General features: G+C 35.1%; 2 protein-coding genes across 3 annotated transcripts; one reads left to right on the plus strand and one right to left on the minus strand.

The window, feature by feature from the left end:
• Positions 1–725: 725 nt before the first annotated feature.
• Positions 726–1,136, minus strand: LOC130798762 (zinc finger protein 5-like). Its single transcript, XM_057661860.1, has one exon. It carries the CDS (start codon positions 1,134–1,136, stop codon positions 726–728), a length of 411 nt encoding a protein of 136 aa, XP_057517843.1.
• Positions 1,137–7,520: 6,384 nt separating this feature from the next.
• LOC130798649 (E2F transcription factor-like E2FE) lies at positions 7,521–15,697 on the plus strand. Of its 2 annotated transcripts, none has more exons than XM_057661723.1 (11): positions 7,521–7,889; positions 8,032–8,099; positions 8,195–8,247; positions 13,079–13,156; positions 13,262–13,312; positions 13,397–13,490; positions 13,603–13,670; positions 13,961–14,033; positions 14,117–14,187; positions 14,369–14,756; positions 15,406–15,697. In XM_057661723.1, the coding sequence occupies exons 1-11, from the start codon at positions 7,795–7,797 to the stop codon at positions 15,492–15,494; spliced, it is 1,128 nt and encodes a 375-aa protein (XP_057517706.1). In that variant the 5' UTR covers positions 7,521–7,794; the 3' UTR covers positions 15,495–15,697. The 2 variants fall into 2 exon arrangements, with proteins under 2 accessions (XP_057517706.1, XP_057517707.1); XM_057661724.1 differs by having other exon boundaries at positions 7,522–7,889; positions 14,126–14,187.
• Positions 15,698–16,436: the final 739 nt, after the last annotated feature.

Here is a 16,436-nt window from a genome sequence, read left to right on the forward strand (position 1 = left end):
TCGAATCTTGATAATGGGAATAAGATGAATCATGAAATGTATCAAGAGCGTTGATTGAACTCGTGTGCATGACTTTTTCCAGTGACAAGCGATGAGTCATCGCTTGGGCATGGGATAAAGCGACGAGTTGTCGCAAATTTCTAATCTGGGAAATTTGACAAGTCGCGAGTCGTGACAATCGTGCAGACTCGTGAGCTTCAGCAGTTTCGCGAGTTTCAGTTGGTTTCACATGTTTTTGCCGGTTTCTTCAGTTTTCTTGATGCCAAGCATATTTTATTTAGGAGTTAATATACAAACCCCTTTCTATTAGTGCTAGGGTTTCAAGCCACAAATTAGAGAGAATACACAAATTGAGCCATTGTTTTGTGAGAGAAAAACTTGATTCATCATTGTAATTCTTTACAGTTTATAATGAAATTATTTGTTCACGGTGCCGGTTGATGTAGCTAACACATTTATAATGAACCACGTTAGATTCTTGGTGTTATTCTTGTTATTTGCATTGAATTTCTTTATTATTTGTTTATTATTTTCGATCTTTGCTTCCGCTGTTACAAATTATACGCAATATTTTTTAATACTTCCACAATCAACTAAAGTCATAAAGAAAATATGTCTACAAAATTATTTGTCATAAAATCAAAATAACCGAGTTTAATATCACGAACATGAAATCTTGGGAAATACTAATTATATACAATTAGACTACATGCATGTATGTTGACTTAGTAAGGAACATAAAGTTGCAAAGCACAAACATCAAATCCATTATAGCATCCTCCACCACCATTGTTGGGCAAAAGCTTAAACAAAAACTGATTAGAATGAGGTTGATAATAATAAGAAGACGATTGATATTCATCGATCGAACGAAGATAATATTCAATGCTTGCTTTCTTCTCTTCCATTTGAGATTTCCTTTTCATCAATCTCTCTTTTTTGTGTGCATTTTGATGACCTCCTAATGCTTGAGAATTTCTAAACTCTTTTTCACAAAACGGGCACTTTCGTTTCAGTCCACCACCAGCACCAGCACCAGCACCAGCACCAGCACCGGCACCACCCGAATTTAGATCAAAACCGAATAATCTTAGCTTCTTATTTTCTTCTCCTTGTAGAAATTCAACATCTACCATTTTTTTCTTATAATTATTTTTTTTTTTTTTTTTGCGTGGTAGAATTTGAATGATATTAACTTGTATTTATAGTGTACTTATGATGTACTTGGCAAAGTTGAAATTAAGGATTAAGAATAATTATTGTGTGCAATGAAATTGAAGAGCAGTGAGATGAATATTATGATTATTGATATGGAAGAATCATTTACGGTATACACAAAACATATGCTTGCACTTGGTGAGTAAACAATAGGGATTAAATTGTTAATACTTGGTGCTTTAGACTTTAAATCTTTGTCAACGGTTTAAAGGATATAATATACTCCTTTTGATGCGTTTATGCATAAATTTTGAGATGCTAAGTTTTATTTTATTCATTGTCAAAAATGAATTAATATAATTTATATGCCAGTGTTAAAGATGGTGTCGAGTTTTGGTTTGGTGACTAAATTCCTATGAATTTTAGGCAAACCGAAAGAAATGGCCTTCTTCGTGAAGGTTCGATTCTAATGGGTGTTAAGAAAAATAACATAGAAAAATCCTATATGTTGTAATTATCATTATAAATATAAATGTGTCATACGTTTCTTAATTGATGATAAAGAACTAATATTACAAATTTTAAAGTATCTACTTTTATTAACTATAATTTTCAGATATTAGAATCATTTTTAATTCTAGACCCTAGGTAAATGTCTATCTTATCTATGGTCATGAACGACCCTACCAAATTATCTACATCATATATAGTCAGTCTCTCTGACTTATATGGTGTAAGGATCGATGCAGTATTAGTTATATAGTACTTCGGTATGTACTTATATATCCCTATCTATATGATAGTAACAAAGAGAAAGTGAGTTACTTTTAAGAGAAAGGTATGTAGTCATTTTATAAATATAAATGAAAAGAAAACATAAACTATGTAGATGAAATTAAAAGAAAGTAGAATATATAAATGTGATTAAAAGAAAATAGTAGGGTTATTGCCAAAAATAAAAATGATGCAAAAGGAGAGATACAACTCAACATAAAAAATGATGCTAAACGATGGAGACAAAGGGTGTATACGTAATGACAAGTTATTTTTTATCATTCATTTATCTGGCACCAAAAAGTAAAAATGTCAATATTCTTAGCTGGTCAAATTAGCCAAAAGTCTCGACCAATAACTTTAGCTTATAGACATTTGAAAAGCAAGCGTTTAAGCGAGATTTTGATTATAATTTACACCTATCTACTAATGATGGAGCTTTCCTTTATAATATCCAGCAGGTTGATCTGTTATTTGTTGGAAGTCAAAAGAAGCCTATCCTAACAAACAACTAATGAAAGGGCTTCAATGAAGCATAATAGAAAAAGGTATAGAAAGAGCAGATACAGGAATATATAGACTTAGGAATGATTCCAGCATATTACTCATATCTTATGCTCTATTTTAAACACATGCAACTCTTCTTTGTTTGCAAGTATTAAAGTCACTTTTTGTCTATAATGCTGTTTGCCAATAAAACTCATATGAGTAGTATAAAACATACTACCTCCTATTCAGCTGAATTGTCCCATTTTTTTTTTGGCACTATTCACTTATCATTCTTAATTTGTATTTTACTCTTAATCTATAAGTTAAAACATAGTCATATGGGATCTTGTTTGATTTGTCTCAATACAAGGATTATTAATATCAACTTTTTATAATTTTTAATTAAGCATAATTTGAGATATTAAGAGTTAAAATGTTGCCTCGGCAAATGTGAAAAGTCAAATGGGACAGTTCAGCTGAATAGGAGGGAGTATACTTTTTAGAATCAAGTTTAATTTGCGAGGGAAGAATATTGTGTAGTATTGTTCAAGTAGAAGCATTCACATGTTTAGTCGTTAAGAGTGTCTCCAAGAGCATTTGTTTATGAAACAAAGGTTTGAATCCCTAATGTCATGCTTGTGTTAAGTGTAACTATGTAAATATTTACAGTCCATCCGTATGAGGTATGAGCTTGTTTTTGTGAAACTTACAAAATATTTTTTTTCTTAAATTAATGAAGCAGAAATAATTCCCTAGGGTTAAAAATGGATTGTTTTCATTTTGTTGGCTCTCTCTTTGTAATTTTTATTCATCTCTATTTTTTTCATTCATTTGTTCACAGATTTTTTTAGAAGGCTTCCACCCTTTTAATTGTATCATTTTTCACAATGCAATATCCCCTTTCACCATAGGAACAACAATAATAGGCACAAAAGAATTCACTCCATACATTAATTCAAAAGAAAAAGGAGAAGTAGTTGGAAAATGAGCACTATTGTAAGCAAGCTCCACATGGGCTAATTGTATGTCCCAATCATTTTGCGCTTCGCTCACAATTCCTCTCAATAAAATACCCAAAGTTCTATATTTGCCACCTTGTTTTGCCCATCAGTTTAGGGATGATGAGAGGGGCTAACTAGCGACTTCGTTCCAACTAATTTTCAGAGGGTCCTCCAAAAGTGACCAAGAAACTTGGAGTCCCTATCCTAAATTATACTCTTGAGAATGCCATGAAGTTTGATGATTTTGTTAAAGTACATTTTGGCCATTTTAACAACATCATCGGTTATATACTTATATTACATGCTACAAAATGGGTCATCTTAAAAGATCTATCTACAAAAACCATAATGATATCTCTACCCTTTTGAGTTCGAGGCATCCTAACAAAGAAATCCATACTAGCATTTTCCCAAAAATAATAAGGAACATGTCGTGGAGTATAAAGCCCCTTTTTGAGATGTCGCTTTGCCTTTTTATATGTAGCACTTCTCTCCAAACTAAAGTAACATCCCTGATCATCCTTGCCCAATAGAAGTGCTCACTAAGAATATCAAGAGTCTTTTGAATACCAAAATAACCAGTCAATGTACCACTATGAACTTCTCTTACCAACAATTCACGAATACCACCCTCAAAAACACACAAATTGTTACCCTTAAAAGATAACCATCTTGTTCAACATAGTCTTTTGATGGCTTTGGAAACTCACTAGCAAAATTATGATCATCTTTGTAATACTTCTTAAGTTGTTCAAAACCCAAAACTTCAACATCTACCATAGAAAGCAAGTATACTTTTCAAGACAATGCATCAGCCAAAACACTACTTGTTTTATCTTTATACTTGGAGCTAAAGGTAAATGATTGAAAAAATAAATTATACCCACTTTGCATGTGTTTTGTTAAGTTTTTGTTGCCCATGTACAAGCTTATAAAGCTTAATGTCCAGAATGAAGAACAAACAGTTTTGGTCTAATGTATTGAGGCAAATGATCAATAGCTTTAACTATGGTATAAAACTCACGATCGTAAGTAGAATAATGCAATTTAGCACATTCAACTTTTCAATGAAGTAACTTTTTTATTGAATAAGGACAAGCCCAAGCCCAATCCCACTTGCATCACACTCTAGTTCAAACATTTTGTTAAAATCATGAATAACAAGTATATGTGCATTTGCAAAGCATGTCTTTGAGCAAAAGCGTTTGAGCTTTTTCATTCCGTTCAAGCTCGCCCTTTTTTGTCAACTTGGTAACAGGAGTCATAATGGTAGAGAAATTTTTAATGAACGGCCTATAGAAAGAAACAAGCCTAATAAAACTCCTTACTTTCATGCACATTGGTTTGGAACCATTACTTAACTGCCTCAATGTTTTTGGGATCTACTTGCACTACTTCTCTAGTCACAACGTATCTTAAAAATGACACATTAACATACACTTCTCAAGCTTTTCATACAATTTTTCTTCCCTTAATTTTTCGAACAACCTCCTTAAATGCACCATGTGACCTTCATTGTTTTTTACAATAAACCAAAATATCATCCAAGTAACTAAACAACAAGATTATTAAGAAAAAGGACTGAGAAACATATTCATTAACCTCATGAATGAACTTAGGGCATTCCATAGCCTAAATGGCATCACTAACCACTCATACAATCCTTAATTTGTTTAAAAAGTTATTTTTCACTCATCCTCTTACTGTATTCTCATTTGATGATATCCACTTCTTAAATCTATTTTGTAAAAACTAAGGATCCACTTAATTTATCAATCATATCTTGTGACCTGGCATTGCAAAATGATATTTGATGATGTTGTTATATGAGTAATAGCCCTACTATCAACGCACATTCTTCAAGTTTAATACACAAAAACACACTCAGGGTGATAAAAAAAATCTTGTTAGCTTTGAACAAATACAATATAGGCAAGAAGAAAATACAAGGTTTTGATTTCTAAAACAAGTCTGCTTTTTCATTCAACATGTTACATGTGCTCTATTTATATAGAGTTACAACAACAAAAAAAAGCTAGAAATGTAAGAAAAAAATTAAGAAAAAATGTTCAAGCAAGGGGAACTAGCTTTGTGACTTATAAAATGACATTAAATAGCCTCCAAAGCATGCATTAGGTTATTTTAAGTTGTTCCCTCAGCATGCACTAGCTATTTAGCCGATATTAAGTTAAAAACCTTTAAAATAAATAACAGAAAGTGGCGTCCAAGCAACATATGTAGCTTCTCTTAATCTATAATGCAAGATAGACATATAATAAATTTAGACTTTAAAGGATTTAAACCAAGAACTTCAAAAACTGAAGCAATCGACTTATGAGATAGTGTATTTGATTTGGATTAGGTACGACTTTCCATATCTATATTCACCCACTACATACCAAATACATACCTACTAGCTCAAACTACAAATGTGATGTGAAACCCATATAATTTTACCCGCCTACCATCTCCACTCACAGTGAATCTTTGTGCATTGTGGCCCTGGATTGCGACATCTCATTGCCCGAACATGCATAGCAAAGAACGACAAATACTATTGATAATCTCAATCTAATATATTACTCCTCAGTCTCTTTTAATTTGTTTTTATTTTTAATGTGTTCTATTGATTTTGTAACATGTCTAGTTTTGGCAATGATTTAATTTTTCTCTTTTAATCTTATCTATAAACTTATGTCTTTATCTATCTTAATTAATTATTTTTATAATGCACTTATTTTTATTGTTATGAATGGTGTGACTTGAGTGCACATTTGGTGTGTGCATTTATGTGGTGCCTCTTGGGATAGAATCTCATAAGTATGTCATGAATGGGTGTATTAAGATGAGTCTTGATGATTGTGGTTTATGATGATAATTAAAGTATGGATTAATGAGGTAATAAAATATGAGTTATTCATGGGAGTTATGGAACCTAATGAAGAAGTTCAAAGGTTTAAAATGCTCTACTATGCAAGTCGAGCAATACTGTCAGAAGCCCTCTGAAGTGCCGCTCGACCAGCTCGCTCGACCGAGCGAGCTTCAGAATGCAATCAGAAACTTTATGTAGTCCGCTCGACCAGGCTGCTCGACCGAGAGAGCCTCTGCTTTGGTCGAGCGATGTCTCTGATGCTCCCAGGATGTTGCTTTTGATTCTTCAAGTTCTTGGGGATGTTTCATTATCATTTATTCATAGCTTTAATATACTTAATGTTACTTAGTACGATCTCTCCTATAAATAGAGAGCTCTCGTTGTAATGATAAATATCCACAAAATAAATCCCAAACCAAACACTAGCCTATATCTCTTCTTTATTGTAATTCTTTATATTTGAGAGTTCTTTGAACTCCTTTTGATAATATAAGAGATACTACACACCGGAGGACGTAGCCTAAGTTGGGTGAACCTCGTTAAATTTTTGTGTCGTTTTATTGCTTTACTTTCTCCTACAAATATCGATATCATTGATAGCGTAATTTGTTTGTCACAAAACCTCATACACTCGATCTTGGCAATATTGGAGTTTGAAACACATTGTTCGAACTCTAATACATCATTGTTTTCATTTATCATATTCTCAAAACTAAATTCTAACTTCAACCAAATTCTATCCAAAATGCAACTGATGCATTATGAGAGAAATTGAGGAGCAATTATTTTGGGTGAATAAAAATTTTATGGAATTAGGGTTTAGAAGTGGGAGGGAGAAGATTGAACTAGGAGTTTTTTTTTTTTTTTTTTTTTTTTTTTTGAAATGGAACTAGGAGTTTTTTACTCCAAAGTCACTTACTAAACATGAGTAAATTTAATTATTTAAAGCATAAGAGGGAAAATAAAAACTACTAAATGCCCAATGCCCCTTACGCACACTACTACCAACCCATCCACGTGAAGAATATAATCATCAAAAGCAATCAATTATTATTATCAACCGTAATAATAAAAAAAACATTCGTTGATTTTACCAAAAAACCCTTTTCAAAACATTAAATCCATGAAATTCAAAGGGGCAACAAACGTCAATATCATGGAATCTTACCGCCTCAGTAAATTCAAACTCCCGCTTAATTTGAAGTTTCAAAATCCCCAAATCAACAAAAATTAGGTATTACTATTCCGAATACTGTTCTTAAATTACCCCCAAATCTGCTAGCTTTCCTCTTCACCGCGCCAATCCCTAATTTCAACACTCTCTTAAACCCCACTAACTTTCGCTTTCTATATCCCTATTCCCAAATCCCTAATCCCTCTTCCCAAATCCCAAATCCCTAATCCCTAATCCCTAATCCCTAGTCCCTAATTTCTGTCTGGGTTGTTCTTGTGTTTCTGGGTATTTATTTTTTTGAGAAAAACGAACGAGAAGACCCATTAATGGCTACATCACCACCGTCAGCTACAGATGCTTCTGGATCTCGACACCATACTTACAGTAGAAAGCAGAAATCTTTGGGTCTTTTGTGTTCCAAGTAATTTTCTTTTTCTTCTGGCTAATTCCAATTTCCCTTTTTGTGAATCAGTGGATTCTATTTTTCAAAATTTGTTTATGGGTTTATATTAAAATTCACAGTTTTATTCATCACTTTTAGCTCTATATTTCGATATTTGCAGTTTTTTGACCTTGTACAACAGAGATGGAGTTGAATCTGTTGGCCTTGATGATGCTGCTAATAAATTGGGTAAATTAGATCCGACAATTTCTTCATATTTATTTTTTCAATTATGTTTCAGTAATAATTCATTTTATAAATACTTGATGGGTTTGCTTCTGTAGGAGTTGAGAGACGGCGGATCTATGATATAGTCAATGTATTGGAAAGTGTTGGGGTACTATTTATTTTCCTTCAAGTTATTTTTTTTCTTTCTATTTTCTCATGCATGTTTTTTTGCTTCAGAAAATAAATTATAGTTAATTTTTTTATATATTTCATTTTTATATTGTATGGTGTCTTTAAAGAATTTAGCAATCACATTGTTGTGCGACAGCGGAAGCAAGTTCGTTGAACAATAATGAAACAATAAGAAAATTCAATGCAAAATAAGAAATTGACACGAGGGATTTAACGTGGTTCACTATCAATGTGATAGCTACATCCACCGGCACCAAGATCAAATAATTTCACTATGATCGCAAAGAATTACAAGATGAATCTCAATCACACTTACAAATTAATGGCTCTCTTGTGATTTCTCTCAATTTTGTGAATCATCATATATTAATCCTAAAATGGAAGTTTATATACTAATGCCCAATAAAAGGAAGTTATTACATAATAAACACAAAGCAACCGTCCCAAAAGACACCTCCCGTGAAAAGAAACCGCCATTTTGCGAGCCGTGTACAACTACGCGAGTAGCGAAATGGAGACATAACGCACTCCACGCCCCGCGGACCTATAGGCTTTGACTTCTCTATCCCAAAACGAGATAAAATCTTTTTGATGTAGCTTTTTTGAGTCAAGAAAAGTTTACCTCTAGCCGATCCCTATAGATCTCCATACCTAAAATCTTCTTAGCTGGACCCAAATCTTTCATGTCAAATTCCGAGCTAAGCAACTCTTTAAGTCTAGTAACATTCGATTTATTCTTTGTGGCAACAAGCAAGTCATCAACATATAACAACAAATAAATCATGGAATCGTCATCCAACTTACTATGATACACACAGCAATCATATGCGTTCCTATCAAAACTATGCGAAACCATAAAATAATCAAACCTCTTGTACCACTGCCGAGGGGATTGTTTAAGTCCATACAACGACTTTAGCAATCTGCATGCATAGTGCTTTTTTCTTGGGATCTCGAATCACTCGGGCTGGTTCATCAAAATCTCTTCCTCCAAATTGCCATGAAGGACAGCTCAAGGTCAAAATGTACTACAATCGACAATAGCACACGAATAGAAGTATGTCGAACCACTGGTGAGAATATCTCCACGAAGTTATCCCCTTCTGCCTGACTGAACCCCTTTTGCAACTAGCCTAGCCTTAAAACGAACTTTCTCAGATTTAGATGATCCTTCTTTCTTCTTAAAAATCCACTTGCACCCTACAAGCTTTCTCCCCTCTGGTACCTTTACAAGTTCCCACACTTTGTTCTTGTAAAGAGACTGCATCTCTTTACCCATTGCAGCAAGCCATTGCGTCGACTCACTATAACTAATTACTTGTTTATACGTGGCAGGTTCATATGACTTTACATCATCAACTATACTTAATGCATAACCTGTCAAATTCTCAACAAAGCAGTTTCTTCCTTTTATTTCTTCAACAAAGCAGGTTCATACCATCACCGTACCCAACAAAACACTCCGTCTTGGCTTGTGGGTCCAGCTTACCCTCACTCACATGATAATAAGTAACAGCCAAAAATCTTTGAAATAGAGAAACTAGGAAATTTACCACTCCAGATCTCAAACGGGATTTTGAAGTCAATTCCCGAATGAGGACCCCTATTGATAATATAACAAGCTGTCATCACAGCTTCACTCCAATACCTCCTCCCAAGTCCTGCATTAGAGAGCATGCATCGAACTCTCTCAAGCAGTGTCTGATTAACCCGCTCTGCAACACCGTTCTGCTGTGGTGTCATCCTGACGGTATGATGCCAACCAATACCCTCATCTGCACAGAATTGATTAAACTCCTCTTTGTAAAACTCTAGCCCATTGTCTGTTCGTAACTTCTTGATCTTCCTATCCTGTTGATTCTCCACCAAAGCTTTTCATTGCTTAAAAGCTTTAAAGGCCTCATCCTTTGACTTAAGCAACCTAAGCCATGTGTATCGGGATTTTTCATCTACAAATGACATAAAATAGCGGAAACCTCCCATACCTTCAACCCTAGATGGATCCCAGCAATCTGAATGGATATAATTGAGCACTTCATCAGTAATGTGAGCACATTTGCTGAACTTTGACCTGTGTTTCTTCCCAAACACACAATGCTCACAAAATTCAAGGTTGGCAACCTTGATTTCGAATAGTAGAATAGCTGTATCTCCTTTTCCCCTATATGACCAAGCCTCATGTGCCAAATCTTGATCATCTCTTGGTGAGACGCCGATGCGCAAATCGCAGAACTAGACAGTGTAACACCCTTAAAAACATAGAGGGTGTCTCTTGATACCCTTAAGTACCAACTTCGAACCTCAGTAAATGGACAACTCCTCGTCTGAAAACACTTCATTGTACCCCAAATCATCCAAGGTAACTAATGAAATCAGATTCTTCCCCAAAGCAGGGACATGCCGCACTCTAGTCAATGTCATCTTTCGCCTATCACTAGTCCTCAATCTCATGGACCTAATACCCGTAATCTTACAAAGTGCGTTGTTACCTACAATAACTTTACCCTTATTGTAAGACTCATACGTGTCAAACCAATCTCGACGTAGACTCTTATGGAACGAACACCTCGAATCTAGAACCCAATCATCAGAAAGATCCCCAGACTTAGCATAACTCACTAACGTCTAGTCCTCCTCCGAATTATAGTTCTCCTTCGGTTTTTCCTCAACTACAGCAGCTTGGGACTTGCCCTTCCTCACCGGACAATTAGCCCCAAAGTGACTCGGTTACTTGCAGTAATAGCAGGTCTTCCCCGCAGTCTTACCAAGTCCCTCATTGTCGTTTCCAGCACTCGACCTAGTATTGTTGCCCTTGTTAACCCCCTTTTTTCTTTTTAGACTTTCCGGACTTAACAAACAACCCACTGCCACTCTCCTCGTTATAACCTATAATTTTCTGACGAAGTTCTCTAGTATGAAGTGCTGCCTTTACTTCTTCTAAGGTCAGTGAGTCTTTACCAACAATAAAATTCTCATAGCTAGACGGTAGAGACATAAGTAAAATCAACGCAGCATCCTCATCATCTATTCTAACATCTAAGTTACGCAAATCTAGTAAAATAGAGTTAAGTTTTTCAAGATGTTCTCGTAAGGGAGTACCTGACTGCATTCGGAGGCTGAACAACCGCTGCTTCAGCAATAATTGTTGGTCAGCGACTTAGTCATATACAATGACTTCAATTTCATCCATAGTTCCGCCGCTGTAGCCTGTTCAGCGACCTCCGTGATGATATGATCATTCAAACTTAGCAAAATGGTAAAATGAGCCTTTTCCTCTATTACTGCTAATTGTCCGTCAGCTAACCCGTCTTCCGACCCCGCAGTAGTACTCTTTGAAGCCAACGGACGCCAGATTTGCTGCTGCTTCAACAGAGCCTTCATCTTTATTTGCCATAGCTCGAAGCTATTTTTCCCGATAAATTTCTCGATTCATATTGTAGAATCTCCAGCCATTGTTCCACTCAAAAACTCTCCAAGGACTTAAACTTGAGCTCTTGATGCCAATTGTTGTGCGACAGCGGAAGCAAGTTTGAACAATAATGAAACAATAAGCAAATTCAATGCAAAATAAGAAATTGACACGAGAAATTTAACGTGGTTCACTATCAATGTGATAGCTACATTCACCAGCACCAAGATCAAATAATTTCACTATGATCGCAAAGAATTACAAGATGAATCTCAATCACACTCACAAATTAATGGCTCTCTTGTGATTTCTCTTAATTTTGTGAATCATCATATATTAATCCTAAAATAGGAGTTTATATACTAATGCCCAATAAAAGGAAGTTATTACATAATAAACACAAAGTAACCGTACCAAAAGACACCTCACGTGAAAAGAAACCGCTATTTCGCGAGTCATGTACAACTACGCGAGCCATGAAATGGAGACAGAACGCACTCCGCGCCTCACAGAGTTCTCCGCGCTATGCGGACCTCCTCTTTGACTCATACTCATCTTCTTCAATGGTGCTTGCTAGTTTGAATCACCATTAATCAACACACATTTTAGCAGTAAATTAACACCTTGAAAGATTTGTAATTTATGTGTTTATAGAGATGTGCTACTCCATTTAGAATGCTAATTACAAAAGTTGTGAAATGGACGCACTAACAACAAATGCTTTGAAATTTGAGACAGAAAGTTAAAAAAAGATGTAGATGAGGTAGAAGAAACAAAGCCAAAAGACATACAATAAACAATGTAGCAAAAGACATAAACCCAAGTGTTAATGGGTAGCCTAAGGTACCTTCCCTTGCATCAATCTCTTCTATGTAGTGCACTCTATCACTTGACTTTCTTTTCATTGCAAGATCAACCTCATTTCTATGTTTAGAGGTCCCTTGAATATACCAACTCAACTAACTTTCACTCTGGTTCATTTTGGTAATTTATATTTAGAATAATTTGCGAATTATGGCCTTAAAGTTTAGCACTTTTGCGAATTACAGTCTTAATGCTTTTTTTTTTTATGAATTGCAATCATTATTCTTATATTTTGACCATTTTAATGTAAAGCATGCACGAATTCTGTAAACTTTGATACTTCAAAATGGGGGGTTTAATTTGCAAAAGTGTTAAACTTTAAGGCTGTAATTTGCATATTATTCTTATATTTATAAGCGCTTTTATTGCTTGGTTCTTCACTCACGAATTCATAAGCATCATCTATTGAGGACTTGGATCTTAAATCACCAACAGTTGTATGAGAATTTACTCTGTTTCTTTTAGGAGAAATTGATTTGGAAACTTGAGTTACTTTGACATTAAAATAATGGATTTTGGCATTGAATGGTTTTAGGTACTTGCTAGAAAGGCAAAAAATCAATATACATGGAAGGGTTTCGAAGGAATTCCTAAGGCTCTTGCCGCACTAAAGGTATTAAAACTCCAACATTATTTCACTGATAAATCATTAAACGCCTCAATAAGGGTCTTAATTATAGTTGATCTTAACTTGTTTGTGTATTTTTTCCTTCACTAGGAGGAGGGTTTGAGGGAAAATTTTGGTTCCGGTGGAAGTAGTAGAATGAAGGTGAGTTTTTAAAGGTTTGATCTTGATTCCGTGAAATCATAGGAGTTCAAATTTAGTGATTAACTTGTGTAAGATTTCTTGTAGTTTCAAGTCTTTGAAGACGACGATGATGCACATTCGAATCCGGACACTGGAAGTCAGCCAGAAGTAACGAACTGCAGTACGAATTCAAAGCCTGGTAATTGATTTACATCTCTATTTCCCTCTATTAATGTTCCATAGATAAATAAAGTTCGATGCTTTATAATAAAGCAGCAATATTTTATACGAGTTTATGGTACTTTTGGCAGACAATAGAAGGGAAAAATCTCTGGGACTACTAACACAGAATTTCGTCAAGCTCTTCATATGCACTAATGTAAGGATGATCTTTTATCTGAAAAATGCGCCTCGAGCGCGCCTAGCCACCTAGGTGCAACTTCTCTTAGTTTGGGGTCAAATAGATATGTAAGGCATGCACTTTTGAGTGCATTGCACTTGCACACCTATAGACCTCACCTACCAAAAGCCCACACGCCTAGGCTCCAGTACCTTGTGCACGTTGCAGTGCCTCGTGCCTTTTAAAACTAAGGATGATACAAAAGTTGAAATTTGTTGGCATAGTTTTCTTCTTTCGTTAAAACTTATAACCCGTGTTCTTAATTGTAGGCTGATCTGATATCCTTGGATGAAGCGGCAAAGATCCTGCTTGGCGATGGCCACAACTCAACAGTAAGGCGAAGTAAGAGTTCTTCCGTTCATTGAATGCAATTTCATTGATATCCAGTCTAAGGCAATATCAGTGACTAACTCTTCCTTTATAAGATAATGCAGCAAAAGTAAGAAGGTTGTATGACATTGCCAATGTATTATCCTCTATGCAGCTTATTGAAAAGGTAAGAATTTATACATAATATGCAATACTTCATAGGGAAAGATAGCTTTATACGGTTTTGTATTAATTAGGAGTATTTGCATAGAAAAAGATGTATAAAGCCCTATGTTTGTGTATAAGAGAGAATTATTTGGTTGTTTTTATCAGAAATGTTCTAAGGTATTCTGTTAAATGATTGGTAGACTAATCAAACTGAGTCAAGGAAGCCAGCCTTCAGGTGGTTGGGGCTGCGAGATCGGAGGGAGAGTACTCAACCAAGTGTAGTACCTACGCCAACGGTGACTAAGAAAAGGGTATTCGGAACTGATATATCTAACATCAGTTTCAAAAGGAACAAGACCGATTTACCTGCCGGACAGGAAGCAAACCTTCAAGTGAAATTAGAGAATGTTGAAAGCGAGTTCTATTCAATCCACGGCGAACAAAATCAGAAACCAAGAAGCTACCAATACGGTCCCTTTGCTCCTGTAACAGTGGCAAAAGCAGGTGTCGTTGAGCAGAAAAACTCGAAGCCAGTCCATGACATTGAGAGCCTCACCTCCAGTTATGCGCCTCAGTATCACAATCAAGGTACGATGTGATTGTTCAAAATGTCAATAAAAGCAATATGATACTTTTTTGTTGTTCATGAACTATCCTGAATTTGTAATAGGATATGAGATGACAAATATTCTTCATATGAAATTATAAAATATCCATGAAATTGCTTTTCTGCTTGTGTGTAACTATGGCTCTGGCCTTTCTTTGAGCCTTTGAATTTGCTACATAACTCCAATTGAAGTGAGAGCCTTTTTAAATGTTGTGTAGAAAATTCTAAGGGTGTGGAGTAATTTCCTTCACTAGTTTGTTGAACTATTCTTAGATGGTGCTTGTCTGAATGAAGAGTGAAGGCTTAGTACAAACCTTTGTATTGAAATTGACTGTTGGTTGATTCAGTATGCTTGTCTAACTAGCTGGTAGCATTGGTGGTTTTTGTTGGTTTTGAATGCAATGAGTCAAACACTATATGTGAGCAAATAAGTCAATAACCAACGAAAAATTGTCAAGAGCAACCTTTGTTTTGTTTTTAAATTAAACTAAGCACTACTTTAACGTTCAGCTAACAAGTTGGTTAGAAACCCAATTACAAAATGAGGCTTATGTTTAGAATTGTTGAGTCTTGTTTAAGAAAATTTTGTTTTTTAATTTCTAATATAAGTGGATTGTTATGAATTTGCAGCTGTGAGAGATCTGTTTGATCATTATATGGAAGCATGGAGAACTTGGTACTCACAAGTAAATGGGAAGTCAGCTGAGCAGGTTTCTTAACATCTTTTGTACACTTTTTTTAAATGTTTCGATGTAAATCCAAGTAATTTAGCATTGACAAAGAATTGAAACAAGCTTCTACCACATTTGGAATGTATTCATCTATATTAGTGTATCTTTTATCCATTAAGGGATGTACAACTGCAGATGTCAAACATGGAAAGCATTTACAGATGAATGCATGCAATTGGATTATTTTACAATCATCTTGGAAAATTTATTAACTCTAAAAATTTAAATTTGGGATATAATTCATTTAATAAATAAATCAGATCAAATCGATTCAATTACTTAATTGGATTTGATTATTAAATTAAATTCAGTAGTTTGAAATTGGATTCAAATTGAGTTTAGGTCAATGTTTATCACGCCTATACATCAAGCACTCCAATCAAATATGGATGCCTTACCATTGTGGGTGGGGTATTACTTTGTTATAGCTTCAAATCCATTTCGTTACATTCGAACCCCTATAAATTCCAACATCCTTGTAGTCACAACTAGCTTAACCCATCCCACCACTCCAAGTTGGATCCTCGTTGGTCATGACTATGTTGGTCACGGACTCACGATTAGTTTGACCTAGACCACCACTCCAAGTTGCATCATTGTTCATGACTACGTTGGTCCCGGTTAGTTTAACCCAGGCCACCACTCTAAGTCGACTCCGATACTATTATAGAACAAACGAGAAAACTCTTCCAAAAGACTAGCTTAGAAAATAAGAGAATTCGTTTACTCTATAAACCTCACATTAGTTGTGCTTATAAAGTTCCATAACTTTGTATAGCCTCAAATCCATTTCATTACATATTATTAGCAGAAATTGAAAAACATATTTCGAAGTAGGAGAGAAAATAAGATGCGGGCATAGAGTATATGATAAGCATATGGTTGCATGGAGATGACGAGAATATTCGGAAGCAAACGAGTCACCATTGG

The sequence above is a fragment of the Amaranthus tricolor genome, chromosome 13 (genome assembly GCF_026212465.1).
Source record: "Amaranthus tricolor cultivar Red isolate AtriRed21 chromosome 13, ASM2621246v1, whole genome shotgun sequence".
Taxonomy (NCBI): domain Eukaryota; kingdom Viridiplantae; phylum Streptophyta; class Magnoliopsida; order Caryophyllales; family Amaranthaceae; genus Amaranthus; species Amaranthus tricolor.